The following is a 17,665-nucleotide window of genomic DNA, read 5'->3' as shown; positions in this document are numbered from 1 at the left end:
AGTGGTTACCTTGAAGGATCATCAGAATACTCCAGTCTGCAAGAAACTGAAGAAATGACGCCCCCAACTGCCAATTTCAACAGAAGCACAGATAACATGCAGGGCAGAGTTGGCATCACGAGGAGCTAGTTAGTCTACCCATGAGGTCCCTGTGCAGAACCCATTCCTTATGAAAACAACTGATCACTACCAGATCAAGAGTTACAGGTGAGCAACTTGTGTTTACTGTGAAAAGGCTGTTACTCTTTGTTCTAACTGAGACCGTGGTATAATTACTTATACCTTTCAATATGCTGTGTATTGAAGACTGGAAGTTAGAACTAAGGCAGAAAATAGTCTCCTGAGAGGTGGATTAGTGAGAGCACATTGCACCACAACTTCACCATTTATGTTTGCTCCCTGTTGTCCCCAGCCACAATTGGAACTTGTTTTATCTTTCAAAATCTTATACAACTTTAACCCCAATCTGCATCCTTTCCAGTGTCCCACTGTAGTCTTAGAGTGGTAAGACTACAATAGTATTCTCTATAGAGATACCCTCTTGTTTATTTTGTTTATGTACTACATTAGGTAATAAAGGGTCTCCCTTTTCTCTGGAGACTTGCTCAAACCGTAGCTCCTTCCAAAAGCTTTACTGAGCTTACTTACTCTTGAAGTTCAGACCGAGCTTGATGTTTGGGCATATATTTTATCCAGTTTTGCTGCTTAATATTACTACTTGCTTCAAGCCCATGGAACAGGATGTGCTAGAAATTCAAATCCGACAGATTTGCACTTATAGTAACTAGTGATGACTAAGCAGAATTAAATTCATGAATAACTTAAGCCACACTTATTTCAGTTGGTCTTAGTCGTGACTAACTAACTTGGCCTGAATGCTTCCCGTTAGTAGTTATGCCATCCATGTATACGACACTTTATAAAGCATAAGAGCAGAGGTCCCTTCCCTGAGAGGTTTGCAATCTACACAAAGGAGAAAATAGAGGAAATAACGGTTGAGATAAATGGGAAGAATATGTAGTTGGTTGGTCTAGTTAACTGTTGTTAAATTCAGATAAAGTAGGAAATGGGAATTAAGGTGTTTCATCAAAGGCTTCACCGAAAAGGAGAACTGAAGGACCTATAAGAAGGCGCAAATTCCTTTGATCATTGTTCTTATATAGCAGTGAATTAACCTGGCCTATCAAGTTTTGTTGAACAGTCATGCCCTTGTGCTCTTGTTCTAAATTCAGAGTGTTTTTCACAAATTCTTGTGACATGGATCATAGACATTTCTTCTCCTAGAACTTAGATACCAAATTGGAATTATCTGGTTATCTGAACATTCAGGCCTCATGAGCAAGGGATAAAGGTTAAGAGGTTTGCGAACTGAACTGCGCCCCCCCCCCCCCCCCGCCGGGTAATATAATCAAATTTTATTATTGCAAAAGGGCATCTTAAAGAGCAGTGCTAACCCTGCCAGGTGATGAATTTCTGTAGGCATTTTTTTATTGGAAGGCCAAAAAGAAACCTGTGTTATAAGATCAATCTACAAAGAAGAAATAATCTTAGAGGTAGACCTTAACTTCTTTATGCACATTTACTACACACACTGTTTTTCTTGCTGTTTATCACATTTTTCCAAGAGCTGAACTGGTAGGGAGAATAAACTTGCATTTTATACTGATAACTGTGGGCTATAGGAAATATAACATGACTGTAAGATCATTACATAACTCTCTATAGTACATTAGTATTTACTTTTAAAACACCATGTTTGTCTAGGATTTAACTTTAAATACCATGCAAGTCCTAAGCATTTTTCCTTTTCATTCATTTAAAAAAGCTCTTCTAGCGCCTGTACAATTAGTATATACTAGTTTCCCTTCATTTGCATTTGAGAAATTAAGAGATTTGGTTTGTTTGAAAAATATGAGAAATATCTTTCCCTTTCAAAAAGGTAATTGGCTATCAGGGACATGGAACGTGCTTATTAATTTCTCTTGTCTTCAGTATGCAAATATTTTCAAATCATGTATAAATTCACCACCAACACACTAGAAAGGAAGTTGCATTACTACTTTGTAAGCAGGATGTGCCCATACAGTATGAGAAGTCTTGAGTTGGCTCTTAGGACAGTTTTGTACATGATTCTTGTCATTAAGTAAGAATGAATAGTTGTGGTGGAAATAAATGTATCAGTCTGTGAATAGTGGTGACATGTAGCAAGATTGCCAAAAGATCCTTTACGCCGTTGGATACCACAAGGCAAACTTTTGTGTTTCTCTCTCCTGAAAAGAGTTTTAATACTCCTTTAGGAAAAAACAATGCATTATGCATTATCAGTGTCGCCATTCTGCCTAGTTTACAGGAAATAACTGAATGTGCTGTTCAGGAGACATGCATTCCATGGGGAGGATGCAGCATTCAATGCAATAGATGCAGAGTTAGAAGGTCTCTGTCTCTGCTGTGAAACTGAACAGTTCTGTAGGCTCTTAAATTCCTGGCTTTGCACCTTTATGGTGGGGATTGCTGATTTCTCTGTGATTTGGGAGTTAAAAGAAGATATCATGGAAATCAGAATTCTAATAGGATATAAACTTATTGACAATTTTGGTGGATAAGCCAATAGAAGCTTAAACCATAGTTCTGGTTGTAGATTCACTTCCTTTCCTCTTTCTACTTTCTGCAATATCCTGATGGCAGTAGGGGAAATAAGCTAAAGAATGAGAAATCCTTAAAGTGAGAATTGATGTAAATCGTATTCTCAGGGCAAATCCACACAACCCTGGGTCATGTTTTGAGTTGTGGTCAAAATTGGGTTACTTACATATTGTTGCTAGTATAATTCAGTTAATGTTGCAGAAGAAAGTGGTATGTATTAATGAATTGTTGGCTTTGTGAAAAGGCTTAGTGAAATATAAATGTGGTCCAGAATTACTAATTACTAGAAGTGTTTGACACCTGTGCTTCAAAGTTGGCTTGATCAGCCAACTTATTCTATATTTTAGTGGCCCCTATGAGAGGTTACATAATTTAATCCAATCTAAAGGTTCTTCCAGGTTATATGATTGCAGTAGCCCCAGATGTGGGGATGAGAATGTGGCAGATAATGATAAAGCTTCAGTTTGTCACATAGAAAATTATCCCTCTTTATCATTAACTTCTAGAATGTAAACACTTCTTTAGAAACTTGATGATTAGTGCATATACAGTGGTCCCTCGACTTACGAAGTTAATCCGTTCCGAATGCACGTTCGGAGGTCGAAAATTTCGTAAGTCGAAAAGCGCACCCACGGAGGTTTAAAAAAATACGTAAGTCGAGTAAGCCGCATCTAAAAATTCGTAAGTTGAGGAAACCGCATCTAAACCGCCAACGGTTTCCGTTCGTAGCTCGAAAAATTCGTAAGCGTGCAGCCATTTTTGTCGTTCGTAAGTCGAAAACATCGGATGTCAAGTAGTTCGTAAGTCGAGGGTTCACTGTAATTGTGGATCCAAACACTAGTTCAGTTTTTGCTGCTTATTATAGTGATGAGGCAAGGAGTGAGTTACTACGAGCATACTAAAATCTTAGTCAGTGCACAGTTAATCTTCAGCTGTGGTGTTGATGTTAATCTTGTAAAGCAAACTTGTCTGAAATTACTAGGTATCTTGTTTACTGTAATCTAGTTTTGACTCATGAGAGCATATAAAAACCCTCATGAAGTTATCCCCATGTGAAACAAACATAAAATATTTCATATTTTGGCAATCCCGCCCCACTGTTGGATTTTTTTTTTAATTTTAAGAATTAGTGCGTGGAATTTGGTTTCCTATACAGGAATACAAAGCTGCCAGTACAGGATATCTTGGATTCATATTGGCGGTTATATGGAGGGTTTTCTTGCTAAATTGGTTCTGGGAAACATTTAAAACATTGAAGTACTTAAAGAAACAATCACAGTTGGCTTTTAAGAAGTAATTAATATCCCTTTACTGGTATCATTGTCCTACTAGGGAGTTTAGTTTTTGGTAGTTTTGCTGTGTTTTTGTAGAGCACAGCTCCCAGGTGTGTGCATGTGTGTTTTTTGGACCCTGTTTGTATTCTGCAAGTTAGGTCTTCAGTGTTGAAATCTTTTTATAGGATTTCCCTTGCTTATCAGAACTATTTGTAGTGAAGTATCAGTAAATATAATATTACTCTCCGTTTCTAATATTGCTTCCTTGGTAGCCTGAACCTAAGAGGACTTATCTTCGCTCTTGCATATTAGAGTAGTCACATCACAACTAAAGATGGGATCCACATTTTAAAATTCCAGTTCTGTCTATCATGATATGAAGTATAGGTTTTTGTAATCTGTTTTATCGTAATGTGACTAGTTATAAAGTTTTGGGTGGGAAAAGAGTGGGGCGGTATGGGTTAACTTCAGCATGGCATTTTTTCAAACATTTTTCGTGTGCTTAGGTACATCCAAGCAGAAGTCAACTTCCCTTCAGGTAGCAGATCAGGACCTACTGTCACCTTTTCACCCATACCAGCCTTTGGAATGTATAGTAGAAGAGACTGAAGGCAAGCTGAATGAACTTGGACAGAGAATTAGTGCTATTGAAAAAGCACAGCTTAAATCATTGGAGTTAATTCAAGGTGAACCTTTGAATAAAGATAAGATTGAAGAACTTAAAAAGAACAGAGAAGAACAAGTACAGAAGAAGAAGAAAATACTGAAGGAGCTTCAAAAGGTGGAAAGGCAATTGCAGATGAAAACGCAACAGCAATTTACCAAAGAATATTTGGAGACCAAAGGTCAGACAGAGGCACCTCTTTCTCAACAACAGCAGTGCCCACACACAGGTGTCCTCCCAGAAGTGGAAGGAAATGAAGGTCTTCCTGGGGATAACTTTTCAGGGTTATCTCAGGTTGACAGTGTCCTGTGTAAAGATGAGCAGCAACAGTCTCCATCACCTCCTGAGCAAACTGAGTTTGCCCCTCTCCAGCCTTTGTCAACACCACAGTGTAACTTTTCAAGTAACATGGGTTGTAATGGGACAGATGCTTTTGAACTTCAGAAAGTATTAGGTAATCAGCAAAATGTAGGACAGCAGCAGCCAATTGCTGGACATGGTCAGGGGCTGTTAGTTCAAGAACCAGATGGATTAATGGTTGCCACTCCAGCACAGACGCTTACCGACACTCTTGATGACCTGATAGCAGGTGGGTTGAGAACTATACCTTTTCTTGCATTAATGTGTGTGCTTGAGTTCCTTTGCTCTCATCCCCTCTACTAAGATTATCTTGTAGTTTTCCCCACTGGGAATACTTGTTTAAGGATATTTCTTATTTAGTACTCTTAATGTTAGTTTTCATAAATTCTCAAGTGTATTAGGTTGTGTTATCAGAGATAAAATATTCAGCTTTGCTTTGTCAGAATCTGTGGAATGGTAATTTTAAGGAAATCTAGTCATGGGAAACCAAATGGTGTTAGAATTGATGGAATTATGCAAAGTCTTTGGCCCTCACACCAAGAGGCTTGAGAGTTTTGGGGGACGATCACTGGGGACTCATGACCAGGCAGTGCTAATGTGAAGGTACCATTTTAATGGATCAGCATCTCCACATGGGAGCTATGCCCATAGTTTCCATGACTAGTGCAATCACGGTAGCACTTCTTTGAGTCTGAGAAAATCTTGGTAGTCTAATAACTCCAGCAAATTTGTTGGAACTCAACCTTTAGACTTAATCTTCCATGTATAATAATCCCAATATACCTGTTAACTGTGGTAGGAAAGAGCAGCTTTGGGAGATGCTCCTTCTCACCCTAATAGGTTGGGGTTAGAAATACTTGCAACATGAAGTGGAAGATAGATAGCAAAGATTATAGCAATGCCATTAAGCAATCAGCCTGATGTTCATTGTTCTTTAAGTGGGAGCCACTTTTGCCAAAAACAAAAAACACTTGTGTGAGAGCCATTTCTCACTATGCTGACCTCCACAGAGAACTGTATTTTTCTCCAATACTGGGAGAGTCTTTTAAGAGAGACTGAGCCCTCTCTTAAAAGCTCTAGGAGGAAAGCATTTGGGAAGGGCTATACTTCCCAGCACTCTGTACACTTAAGAACATAACAACCCTGCTGGATCAGGCCCAAGGCCCATCTAGTCCAGCATCCTGTTTCGCACAGTGGCTACCAGATGCCGCCGGAAGCTTTCAAGATGGTGCAGGAGCTTGAGGGCTCAGTTTCCCTTAAAGGAGCACCATCTGCACTGGGGCAAGCGCAGCAGTGCATGGTGAAAATGGTTGCCTCTTAATAGTACCAGGGGGACTGTGCAGACTATTGAGCTTTGGCTGAAGCTTCACACAGGTCCAGTATACAATTAGTGTTGGTAGAGACAACCCGAGGCCTTGTAATGAAGAACAGTGGCCTAGCTTGTACCATCATCTTAACATAACAAATTAGTTGAGAGTGAAATTTTGTACTGGATTATATGTACCTGCACACAACTTAATATAGGCTGCAAACTTTAATGGATCAATTTAAATCTTAATTGCAGGATAATTGGAGAAACTGAGAACAAGGAAATTCTCAAGACTCTTGAAAGGCATTGACTCCCTCTTTTTCTTTGCCACTTCTAGCAAAAGATGGTTTTGTTTGTATTTGTATCCAAAACCATCAGATAGTGTACCACTTTATGATAAAATGAACTGCTGTGGCATTCATTTAGCAGTAAGGACCATGGGTAACTGAAAATGACACTGCTCTGCTGAAATTGGTGTCATAATTCGGAATATCTCAGAATATGTATAGACGTACTTTATATCTGAAGCTATGTTGGCTTTGGGTGTTGTGACTATTCTTTATTTCTAAATTTGATGAAAAAAGAAATGACAGTTATTCTCTCCTAAAACTAATTTTTTTTTGTTTTTATTACATGTTTTTGCATAAGGAAAAACTGCCCTTTCAAAACTAATTTTGAAATGTATACGGAATATTGGAAATATATGAAAATATTATTGAAGAACCACCTTTGACATCCCTGTTAGTATTGCAGATTTGATATAATCAATTGTGGTTCAACAAGAAAAACTGTTCTAACTCACTAGAATTGCTGAAATCAAAAATGAAATGAGGCATACAAGGTCTTTTATGGAAAAACTTGTGAGTGTGAAGCTCAGTACTACTCATTCTCATAGTGGCAAACCTTGGTTTGTCATATATGAATTGAGCTTCAGTGTCTCTTACTTTTGTATGCCAGCATTCTGTGGAACATGTGTGAATAGTTTGTCTATCATAACGCTGATACTGTCTAATCCCTACAAATTGAAGTTTGCTTGAAATTGAAGTGTATGTGTAATAGTTGTGACTGCAGAAGTAGTAGATAACATATGACTGAGCCAAAATTGCCCTTCCAATGTAGCTGTGCCTTCCAATGTCGCTTTTGATAGTTCTGGAGAGACAGGAAGTATTTTCAGTCCTACCATATTTACCAGAATAGAAGACACTGTATTTAAGTTGACCCCTTAGAGGTTAAATACATGTTATATTTGCATGTACCCAAAGTGAAGAGGACTTGGAATTCAAGATGATACCCCGGTTTCTAACATCAAAAATCAGGAGGTGGGGGTGGAATCTATTATTGAATTCAAGTACCTACAGTACTTGTTTTCATGATTCCATGATGATGTCATGAAGCCAAACTAGAGAACACTTCTTGCCCTTACTTTGGAACAGCTATAGGAGAAATTTTTGCTGATCACTATATGTGTGTAATAACTGGCACCAAAAGGAGAGGACTGTGAAGGAGTTAGGAAGGTATATTTGTGGGTGATTTTTGTGTCTAGTCTCTGACAGTAATAAAGGGTGGATGGATGGATCTTTTGTCAAACCTTTGTTTTCACTTTTGAATCAAAAATGTTCACTTTAATAAAACATTCGGTTTTTCCTTAATATGCAGTTATGTAAACATGGGCTAGCTAAATATTTGCACTTCTGGTACAGTTGGTGATACTGAAACTTCCACTTAAAAGTTACTAATGTTCCTGAAACAGGAAATATGTAAATGATCTTTATGGTGATTTGGGATAATTCCTGGGGTAATGTGCCTGCACAGTAACCCCGCGGAAGGATTTCATAGCTCCTCTAGGTAAGCAATATTGCTCAATAGTGGTCCTATCTCTCGGGGATACCTTCCAAATGCCATGGAAGGACTGCTATTTTTACCTGTTACCCCTTTTCCTGCTATTAACCAGAGTCTTGAGCAAAATTTTACAAAAGAAAACAAAATTCATCTTTCTCACCCCATGGTGGCCAAGGCATCTTCTGCTTCTACGCTCCAGGGGAATCCACTACTGCCTCCCTGAGCGCCAAAATTTCTTGTCTCAAAGCGAATGGCCATGTCTTCCACTACAATCTTCAAATCTTGAATCTGACCATAGAAATTACATTACTAGATGACATTTTACTAAGCAAAAGAAAGGCATCCACTAGACGCAATTCCTCTGGCAAATGGGAAAGATTTGCCCAGTATGCAAAAAACAAAAAAGTTGACACTTTCCGAGCCTCCATAAGACAAGTCTTACTTCCCTGAAATAGTTAGGACTTTCTTACTTCTTTAAATTCCACACAGCGACTCTTTCAGCTAGTCACCTGGGATGGGACTCTACAACACTCTACTCCAACCCTGACTCTAAGAGGTATTAACAACATGTTTCCCCAGTGAGAAAACCTATAGAACATGGAGCCTTTCTTTGGCACTTCCAGAGGCACCACTCGAACCCCTTGCCTCTGCTCTACTGAAATTGTTAACCCAAAAAAAGGTCTCTTTGGTAGCTATAGCATCTGAAATGAATTGACTGCATTAAGGTGAGCCCCCACACACACCCAGCAAAACACTAAATTTGTTCCTGATAAAATAGTAATGATTGATCCCTCTCTTATGCCTAGAATAGTTTCTGACTTCCATATCAACCAGGATATTGTTCTCCCAGCATTTTTCCTTGAATCCTACATCTGCTCTGGAACAATCCCTCCACTCTATGGATATCCGTAGAGCCCTTCTTTTCTATATGGGCAGAACCAAAGGCTTTTTGGTCAAACAGAAAGGGTCATAATAAGGGCAACACTACTTCCAGGCAAAGATTTTCTCATTGGCTCATAGAGCTTCAAGGAGTAAAACCTCCAGCTATTAAAGCCCATTCCACCATAGGTTATGGCTACCTCTGCAGTGTGTATGTCTAGAATTAGCATTATGGACATTTGTAAAGCAGCCACATAGTCTTCTGACCTACTGTTTGTAAAACACTATGCCATTGATATCCATACAGCGACTGAGGCTAATTTTGGACAGTCCGTTTTAAAGAAAGTTTTTGGTGAGCTTGTTAATCACCCACATTGAGAATTATCCTGGATCACCATAAAGAAAAACAGGTTGCTTACCTGTAACATGTGACCTTTAGGTGATCTGGGGTCATTCACAACACCAGCCTGGCCTCCCCACTGCTTGGATGTTATGCCTAGTTGCTTACTTTCAACGCTTCCAGCAAAGAACAGACCTCTTGCGGTCAACCAGGAACTGAGCTACAGGTCTTCTGCCACCCAAGACACTGAGCGTGTTTCGGGTGTGAAGGGTGGAGCTTCAGAGTGCTTAGAGGAGTTATGAAATCCTTCCATGGTGCTACTGCGCAGGTGCATTACCCATGTAATGCATGATCTTGGATCACCTAAAGGTCACCTGTTACAGGTAAGCAACCTGGTTTTTTGGTTTTTTTTCATTGTTGGTCCAAATTCACATCACTTTTACAGAACAGTGTGGATGTGAGCTCGTCAAGAAGATAGGAGTAAGCCAAACCAGTTTTTAGTAGCCCTTTCCTCTCTTCACATTAAGCCCATTTGGGGAAGACCCTGCACAGAGTTCTGGTCAATACCAGGTGATATTTTACAAATCAGCTTGTGACTTTGAGGGTGCATGTTGTTTGTTCTGTTTTGGGATTCAGCTTGAGGCTAGATGTTTAAGGGTTTCCATGAAGTATTGCAAATTTTATGAGAGCTGCTTTTTATTTGATACAAGCTATTTGAATTCAGGAGGGATAGAAGAGATTCTTGTGATTATTGGATCTGAGCCAGAGGGTACCTGGTGTACAAGCAATATGTTTTCAACCATTAGCATTGTACTGCTCCAAGTCGAAATCTGCTTCTACATATAGAAATAATCCAACTGAAATTGATGGGGCAATGGATTTGAAGAAAACACATTAGTTCTACTACTGTCAAATTGATAGCCAAAGTTCTGGTTGCTTATCTAGATTATGCTTCTATAACTATTAGGCTTGAATTATTGAATTTCCCAAATGTAGTACTAAAAAGACAGAGTATATGTGCTGACTTCCTTCCTCAGCATATGACTCAAAATAGTACTGACACTTCAGAAACTTACCACACAACAAACTGTTCAGTAGAAGTAATAATCCTTTAACACTCGTAATCCAGACCTGGTGTGTTGGAAAGGAGGCTGCTTTAATGTACAATGTATCTCCTGTCAAAAGAATTTCAAGCTGCTAGTTTGTGCTTACCCTGCAGTTGTTACCTTCCTACCTTCAGTGCAGCTGAAATTAAGCATAATAGAAGCAACTACTAAAATGATGTGTTAATGTAAATGACAGATTGGGGATGAGAGAGTTGGAAATCAACATTGGGAGATAAGAAGTTTGGGTAGGCAAGACTTCACGTCAGAATGCATTAGTGTGAGAATGTTTAGAAAAGTGAACTTAAATTTATTGAATTTTGACATGAAAGGATTTGGTTAAATATTCTTATGCCATTGTTGTATAGTTCATTAGTTAATACTCTTTTATAAAGGTAAGGACATCTTCATTATTGAATTTATAAGTTCTAAAAGTTAGAGGAAATATTTACACATTATCCACTCTACATTTGCCTCTGGTAAAATGAGTGGGGAAGGTTGGACATAGCATGGAGAGTAGAGGCAGTTGTAATTTTAGGATTTTTCTCTAGTACCACCTGGAAAAGCTTGAACAAACTTTCTCGCCTATTTCAGAGGCTTATTTAGGCAAATTGACAGTCACATGTTTGAGGAATATTAAAATAGTAGGAAAGAATTGCATTTTTACATTCAATAAAGCACATTAATAATTCGTCATGTGAAAGATCAGATGAGGGAGGTATGGCAATCAGATAGTCAATTGTGGGGAAAACTCACTTCATATTGGTTTGCAGACCATTTTTAAAAAATGAAATTGCTCTTCTAAAGGAAAAGATGTCTGTGGACTTGCTAGCACTATGGCATTACATCAGACCTTTAAGATGCTGGTGAGAATGTCTTGCATTCCACCAGTATAAAATATCAAAATAAGTAGGTATACTCACAGCTTGAGGAGGGAGGGCTGAGAAGTTTCTCCATTGTTTGATTCTGCTAGCCTTTCCTCATGCAACTGAAGATGGAAAGAGGAGAAAGGATAAGAATAGACTGCCCACAGCGCCATGAGAGAATTGTGAAGGTGAGATGAAAAATGGAAGAATGATTAAGCATGTGGTGGAGGAAAATAAGTTGTAAGGGGAAATGTCAGGGAATGTGTGTTAGTGTAAGGTACCCAGTGTTGGGTACAAAAAGTGTATTAAACCCTGTCTACATTTTTGTGGGTTTCAACTTTTACATAAGCAACTGCTTCTCATTTTTGGAGGGAAAGTGGGGGAGAATATTTCTGGATTCTAACTATCTTCCAGACAAGCCAAGAAGAAGAAACAGCTTTCTACAATTTGTGTCCAGCTACAGGTGGTGGGGGTGGGAAACAAAATCCTACCATTTTAAATGAAGTTACTCTACTCCCAAGTATCTCTTTTGCAACTTGATATTGGTTCAGTAGAATTTCACCAAATTACATATCAAGTAGTCTTCAGCTCTTAAATATGTTTTAAGGTAAAAAATTATGGATACCTCAAGTTAGTGGTGCAGCTAAAATGTGTTTGTGACATCTGCACATTGAGGAGAGTTTAGTAGTCCTAAGCATGAATTGAGCTTTTCAAGACTGGAATAATATCACTGAAATTCCTAAGACTTAGGGAGACAGAAGTAAATTTGATAATTGTTGCAAAATGCATACCATGGGGTTTCATGCAAACCCAAGAGTCATGGTAACTCAATTTAGAGAGGACTTGGTTTACCTAAAGTAATATGTTAAGCTGTTGAATCAGGTGAGGTCTAATTGTGTGTGTGCTTGTGCGTGTGCAATGAGCCACTCATTCTTCTCGTCATTGCCACTTGTTCCTATTTTAAAGAGACCTTCATAGTAGAGGAATAATTCTTCTGACTACAATATGTAAACTGGTTTGAGAACACTTTAATTGAAAAGTGTGTGTGAGAGAGAATAGATAGTCCAGACGTTATCTTAATTCTGTAAAAAGAATTTTTCAGATTTCCAGATCCTTTCATGTAGTTGCGGTGTTTCTGGATTTCCCTGCAGTAGCAGTATCTCACAACCCACCCCTGTTAGTTTAGGCAAGAAAGCAGTTTTGCCTCTTCTTGAGGATAGTGGTGGTAGATCAGAACTATTAAATCACAATCTTCCTGTATAAATAAAAAATGCCCCCCAAACCTTTGTGTTTAAGAAATTGTGAAATTCCTATGATTTTTTCAGAACAATCCAAAATAGTCACACATGTAACAGTATATAATCAATATGCAAAGCATACGTGTTGGCTAACATAGTGGCTAACATCATGAACATGTACAAGTGTCTCTCAGTCCTCTGGGACAAATTTTTGAGGGGCATTGGGGGCATCAGAGGGAAGGGGGCATTGGTGAAAATCATTCTCCCATGCATGTGAAACATTCTTACGCACATGCAACATTGATATGCAAGCCTTGCCTATGTTCTTTAAATATTGCGCTAAAGGACTGGTGAAATTTGTTTGGGGTTGCAGGGAGATAAAAAATCACCAAAGCCACATTACTAGTGTGATTACTAGTTCTAACATATTTTGAAGCACAGGATTTCACATGCTGTAGAATTGTGTATATCCAATTGCAAGCATTAGTTGTTTCTTAGTTGTCAGATTAAGTACCTGTTGACAGAAAATTGCTTTATATTAGCCAAGATATTAAAACATATTTCTGTTTACTTAGATTTTGAGTTGGCTAGTATCACTTTTATTTACATTCTCAATCGAGAGATGCATCTGTTTCTGTCTTCAAAAGTCTTTTCATTTGTGCAAGGTGGTACTACCTACTTACTGCACATGTAGCTTCATGATATATTATCACCCTATCTTGTAGTAGCAGTCATTACCTCACTGGGAGTTGGACTACGTTGTGATCCTTCTGGATAAATAATGCATAAATAATGAATTATGAAATGTCAACCACCAATCCTGTGGCTGCCCAATGGTAACATATTAGTAGCCAGCATGAACAGGCTTCCTATTCAGAAATAGACCTAATGGTTTGCCGTGCTTAATGAGATAATAATAAGAGATCTTATCATTTATTATTGGGTTATTATTGGATTATTAATCCAATCTTAATAAGAGATTGGATTCCATAACTAATCCTCAACATAATTCGCAGGTAGGTAACTATGGATCCAGTAGTTTGAATGTGGTGCAACCAGTTCCATGTCCTCTTGAATGGCTCTTGCTTCCCAGTGACTCTCCCTCCCTCAGAGACTTACATGGTGCTGTTTCTCTTCCGTCAAACCTTTTCTGCAAAGTCTTTGGCATCCCTTAGTGCTTATCCCCAAACTGAGACATAATGTAACTGTATGCAATTGCATTTGCTCATATTCATCCCTTCTTACCCTTGTCCTTCCCATTCCTCCCTTCCGCCTGTCATCTTTCTCTGTTTAGATTGGAAATTCGTTATTTGGGAATAGTAACCTGTTTATTGTGTCTATTGTTTTGTAAAGTGCTATGTGCAATGATGGGGCCATATATAAATATACAAAATATTCTGATCTCTTCAGCTGGTGCCTTCTTTCTGACCCATGGGATGGAAGCCAGTATTACATTGATCAGCTATATACTTTTTGGAAGTAGAAACATCCATTTTAAGTGGTGCACAAGAAAGCAAGACATACTTTGTGTCTGGATGTTTTTCTGAAGCATGGGCAGAACTTGAATCATATTCTGTTTAAAACAAAAAACTGAATTGATACCTGAAAACAAAGTTTAATTCTGTAAGCCTTTGATTTTTTAAACTGTTTTCACTATGCATGTGGTGCATGCTAAGGTTGTCCCTCCCACTGAAAGTGAAAACTAAATGATTTTGCAGCTTGGAAGTTTCAAAAAAAAATTTTAGATGAGGTCTTTCAGACCTTAAATTTCTAAGTTCCACTGATTTATTTGAACTCACATGTAGCAAAATGAAATAATTCTGATTAAATAATTGGATGTTTCTCAAATGTTGTACCACTTGTACTTTTGTTTTTGACTAGTAATGGCAATTTTGTCCAGTCAAATATTTTGACACGCTGATATTAAAAAATACTGGCAGAAGTTCCTGTTTTCTTATGTGTCGTGGTGTTTTGTACTGTATAGAAAGTCATTGCAAATTATATATAAAATAACAAGCAGCTTTCTGCTGCATAAATAGTGTAAGCTACTACTTTTGGTGCCAAAACAAAACTTCTAATGGCCTAAGAAAAACTTCTTCATTTAGTTGATCTAAGGAGTTCATGTGAAATATAAGCCAATTTTCTTGGTCTTAGTGCACAAAGGAAATTTTGTCTTCAGTATTACATTTTCTTGTGTACAGCAAATCTTGCTCTTCACTCTGTACTTTAATGTTCTTGGGTTGTGAACTCAGCTCAATAAGACAGATTCTGTGTTTTTAAAAAAACATTTTGTGCTGAATCTTGAAATTGGAAGTGAATTTGACTGATATTATTTGCTTTTGTTCTTAGACCAGGTTCTGTGTTCAGCATATTCTGGATGTGTGTAAATAGTTCACTAAGAATTTTCCTCTTAAAATAGAGAAAAAATGCTTTCACAAGAGTAGTCTTTCAGTAAAAAATTAACAAATATTATAGTACCATTTTATTGCTAGTTATTGTTTCAAATGTTTTACTTTAGTACTAAACAAATGATAATTTGGTTTCAGTTAGTTTCAAGCCCAAAAATGTGGGTATAGAAATGTCATCTGTTAATTTATGAGTTTTAACAAGTCAAAGCATTTCTCATGCTGGGATACAAACACACATTTTGGGTAGTAGTAAGAATTCTAGAGAGGCGAACTACTTCATCTGTTTATTGACTTTAAATAATTGCAGCTGTACTTGTCACTTTTACATATTATCATTGAATGCCTTCACAAAAAGTGCAAATAGACACTTCATGTACAGGACATGAATCACAAATACTGAATCCATGAAGTACTCATTTCCCACCTGTGGCTTACTCATTCACGAACTTACCCTTTATACAGAATCAGTTGACTGGCTGTAGTCTCTGGCAGTGATCCCTTTACTAGCACTACTGCCTGAGTGATTAACTGGAGATGGCAGGGTTTGAACCTGGAACATTCCGCATCTGCCACTGACCTATCGCCACTTAAAATGATCTTTGCTCTGTGAGAATAAATAACTGCTGCTTAGTTATATTGTTAAGTTGCTCCTGGCTTCTCAAGTGCATTTTCAGATCTGAGAAATACAGTGGTCATGCCTAACGTCAGGAAAAGTCCTACATACTGTATTCAGGATTGTGACTAAAAGCCACCCCACCCCCACACACTTATTTTGAACAAAGTCTACTGGAATTTGTGCCTGTAGATCAGTTCTCACTTTACATTTTGTAATTGATTATAGTACCACTTAAGGAGCTTAGTTGGGAAATGGTATGGAAATGTAGTAAATGGCTTCCCAAGTACAACATACCCATGCAGCTCGCTAAGCATGAGGGCCCACATGTGGAAAATGTATCTGCTTCTTTAAAGTGGGCGGGGAAAGTAAGATGTGCTCCAGATCATATGTGCACTGTTCATGCTTTTTGGGATGTGCTTGTGCTTTGAATTTTTGTGCCTTTTGTACCAGAGTACAAAGTAAATTAAGACTCCATCTGAAGTATTTGTAGAATTGAGGTATTATTTTGCATTTCCCTGGTCACTCATTATTTAATAAATTTTAAGTAGTTAGTAGGGCATGGTCTGTTTTCTGGAAAAGGGGCTTTCCATGTAAGAGATGTTAAACATTATTTTTCTTTCCAGCTGTTAATAGCAGAGTGCCCACTGGCTCCAATTCCTCACTTACTACGGAGTCGCCTACACCTGAGCCCTGTTCACAAACACTCAGTGTGACATCTCAGTCTGTGCTCCCCACATATCCTTCAGTTGATATTGATGCTCATGTGAGTAATATATATTATAAATTATATCAAGTAGCAGAGAATAGTAAATCTTAAGTGTTGCTTACTAAAATTAAAACATGTCTCTTCCACTATTAAGACGGAGAGTAACCATGATACAGCGCTGACTCTCGCATGTGCTGGTGGTCATGAAGAGCTTGTGTCTGTGTTGATAGCACGAGGTGCCAGTATAGAACACAGAGACAAGAAGGGTAAGTTATCAAAGTGCTGCTACTTGTTAGTGCCTTTTACTAGGAATAGCAGTTGATGCAGAGCCAATTGGCCATCCCATTACTTTGTAACTTTCAGCCAAAATTGCTTACCCTGACTTAGGCTGATGTGCTTTTCTTAGCTTTGAGTAATATTGGTAGATGTTGGGGAACTTTAATCTTTGCAGTTGTGATTTTTTTCGTAATGGTTTCTAATATGATCACTTTTATTAGGTTTTACACCGCTAATTTTAGCTGCAACTGCTGGACATGTGGGTGTAGTGGAGATCCTACTAGACAAAGGTGGAGATATAGAAGCACAGTCTGAACGAACTAAGGACACTCCACTTTCATTAGCATGCTCTGGTGGGCGTCAAGAGGTAAATGTTATCATGCTTAGTAGGCACTGAATGGAGTTCTGTTGTATATTCTAGTTTTATGTTAGAAGAGGTGAACTTCCAGCAGCTCACCTCTTGCAGCAAATAACAGGGTTCTCCTGTAATAAAATATACATGCTGATTATGTAAAATGGTTACCTTTGAGAAGTCATGTTAACCATAATCTCTGCACTATTTTTTTAATGACAACTAGGAGTTGGTTCCTCTCAAAGCTTCTCCCAGGCTCCCTGATACGAATCCGTGCCCTCCCCATAGACCCTCCCGGTATTCTCTCGACACATCCAGTCTCCCACATACCAGTGCTGGGTTGGGCATTAAAGAGCGCTCACCCACCACCACCATACAACCTGGGGCAATTGGATTTTGGGCAGGCTAGGGGGTGGAGACTGCCCTGGTTGGCCTGATACATGATCTCCTATTGGGAATTGACAGAGGGCGTGTGACTCTCTTGGTCCTTTTGGATCTCTCAGCAGCTACTTTCATCAACCACAGCATCTTTCTGGAGCATCTGAGGTGATTGGGAGTGGGAGACACTGCTTTGCGGTGGTTCTGCTTCTACCTCTCAGGCAGATTCCAGATGATGTCACTTGGAGACTGTTCTTCAAAACAAGAGCTTCTGTTCTTCAAAACAAGAGTCCCACAAGGCTCTATACTGTCTCCAAAGCTTTTTAACATCCACATGAAATCCCTGCGAGAGATCATCAGGAGGTTTGGTGCAGGGTGTTCTCAGTATGCTGATGACACCCAAATCTATTACCC

The 17,665-nt window shown here is 38.6% G+C and overlaps 1 protein-coding gene across 8 annotated transcripts in view; it reads left to right on the top strand.

Moving 5' to 3' along the window:
• The window catches only part of ANKHD1 (ankyrin repeat and KH domain containing 1), a 158,700-nt gene that overhangs the window by 91,892 nt on the left and 49,143 nt on the right, over nt 1-17,665 (top strand). For 7 of the 8 annotated variants that reach the window (XM_053242848.1, XM_053242854.1, XM_053242852.1 and 4 more), the window contains exons 15-18: nt 4,424-5,170; nt 16,163-16,302; nt 16,400-16,511; nt 16,743-16,888. In XM_053242848.1, the coding sequence (XP_053098823.1) occupies nt 4,424-5,170; nt 16,163-16,302; nt 16,400-16,511; nt 16,743-16,888 (1,145 nt within the window). The remainder of the gene's footprint in view (nt 1-4,423; nt 5,171-16,162; nt 16,303-16,399; nt 16,512-16,742; nt 16,889-17,665) is intronic. The other variant, XM_053242855.1, reaches the window with a different exon arrangement.

This window comes from Hemicordylus capensis, chromosome 4 (assembly GCF_027244095.1).
Source record: "Hemicordylus capensis ecotype Gifberg chromosome 4, rHemCap1.1.pri, whole genome shotgun sequence".
NCBI lineage: Eukaryota > Metazoa > Chordata > Lepidosauria > Squamata > Cordylidae > Hemicordylus > Hemicordylus capensis.
The sequence above is the reverse complement of the archived record's forward strand: the minus strand, read 5'-3'. Positions and strand labels throughout refer to the sequence as shown.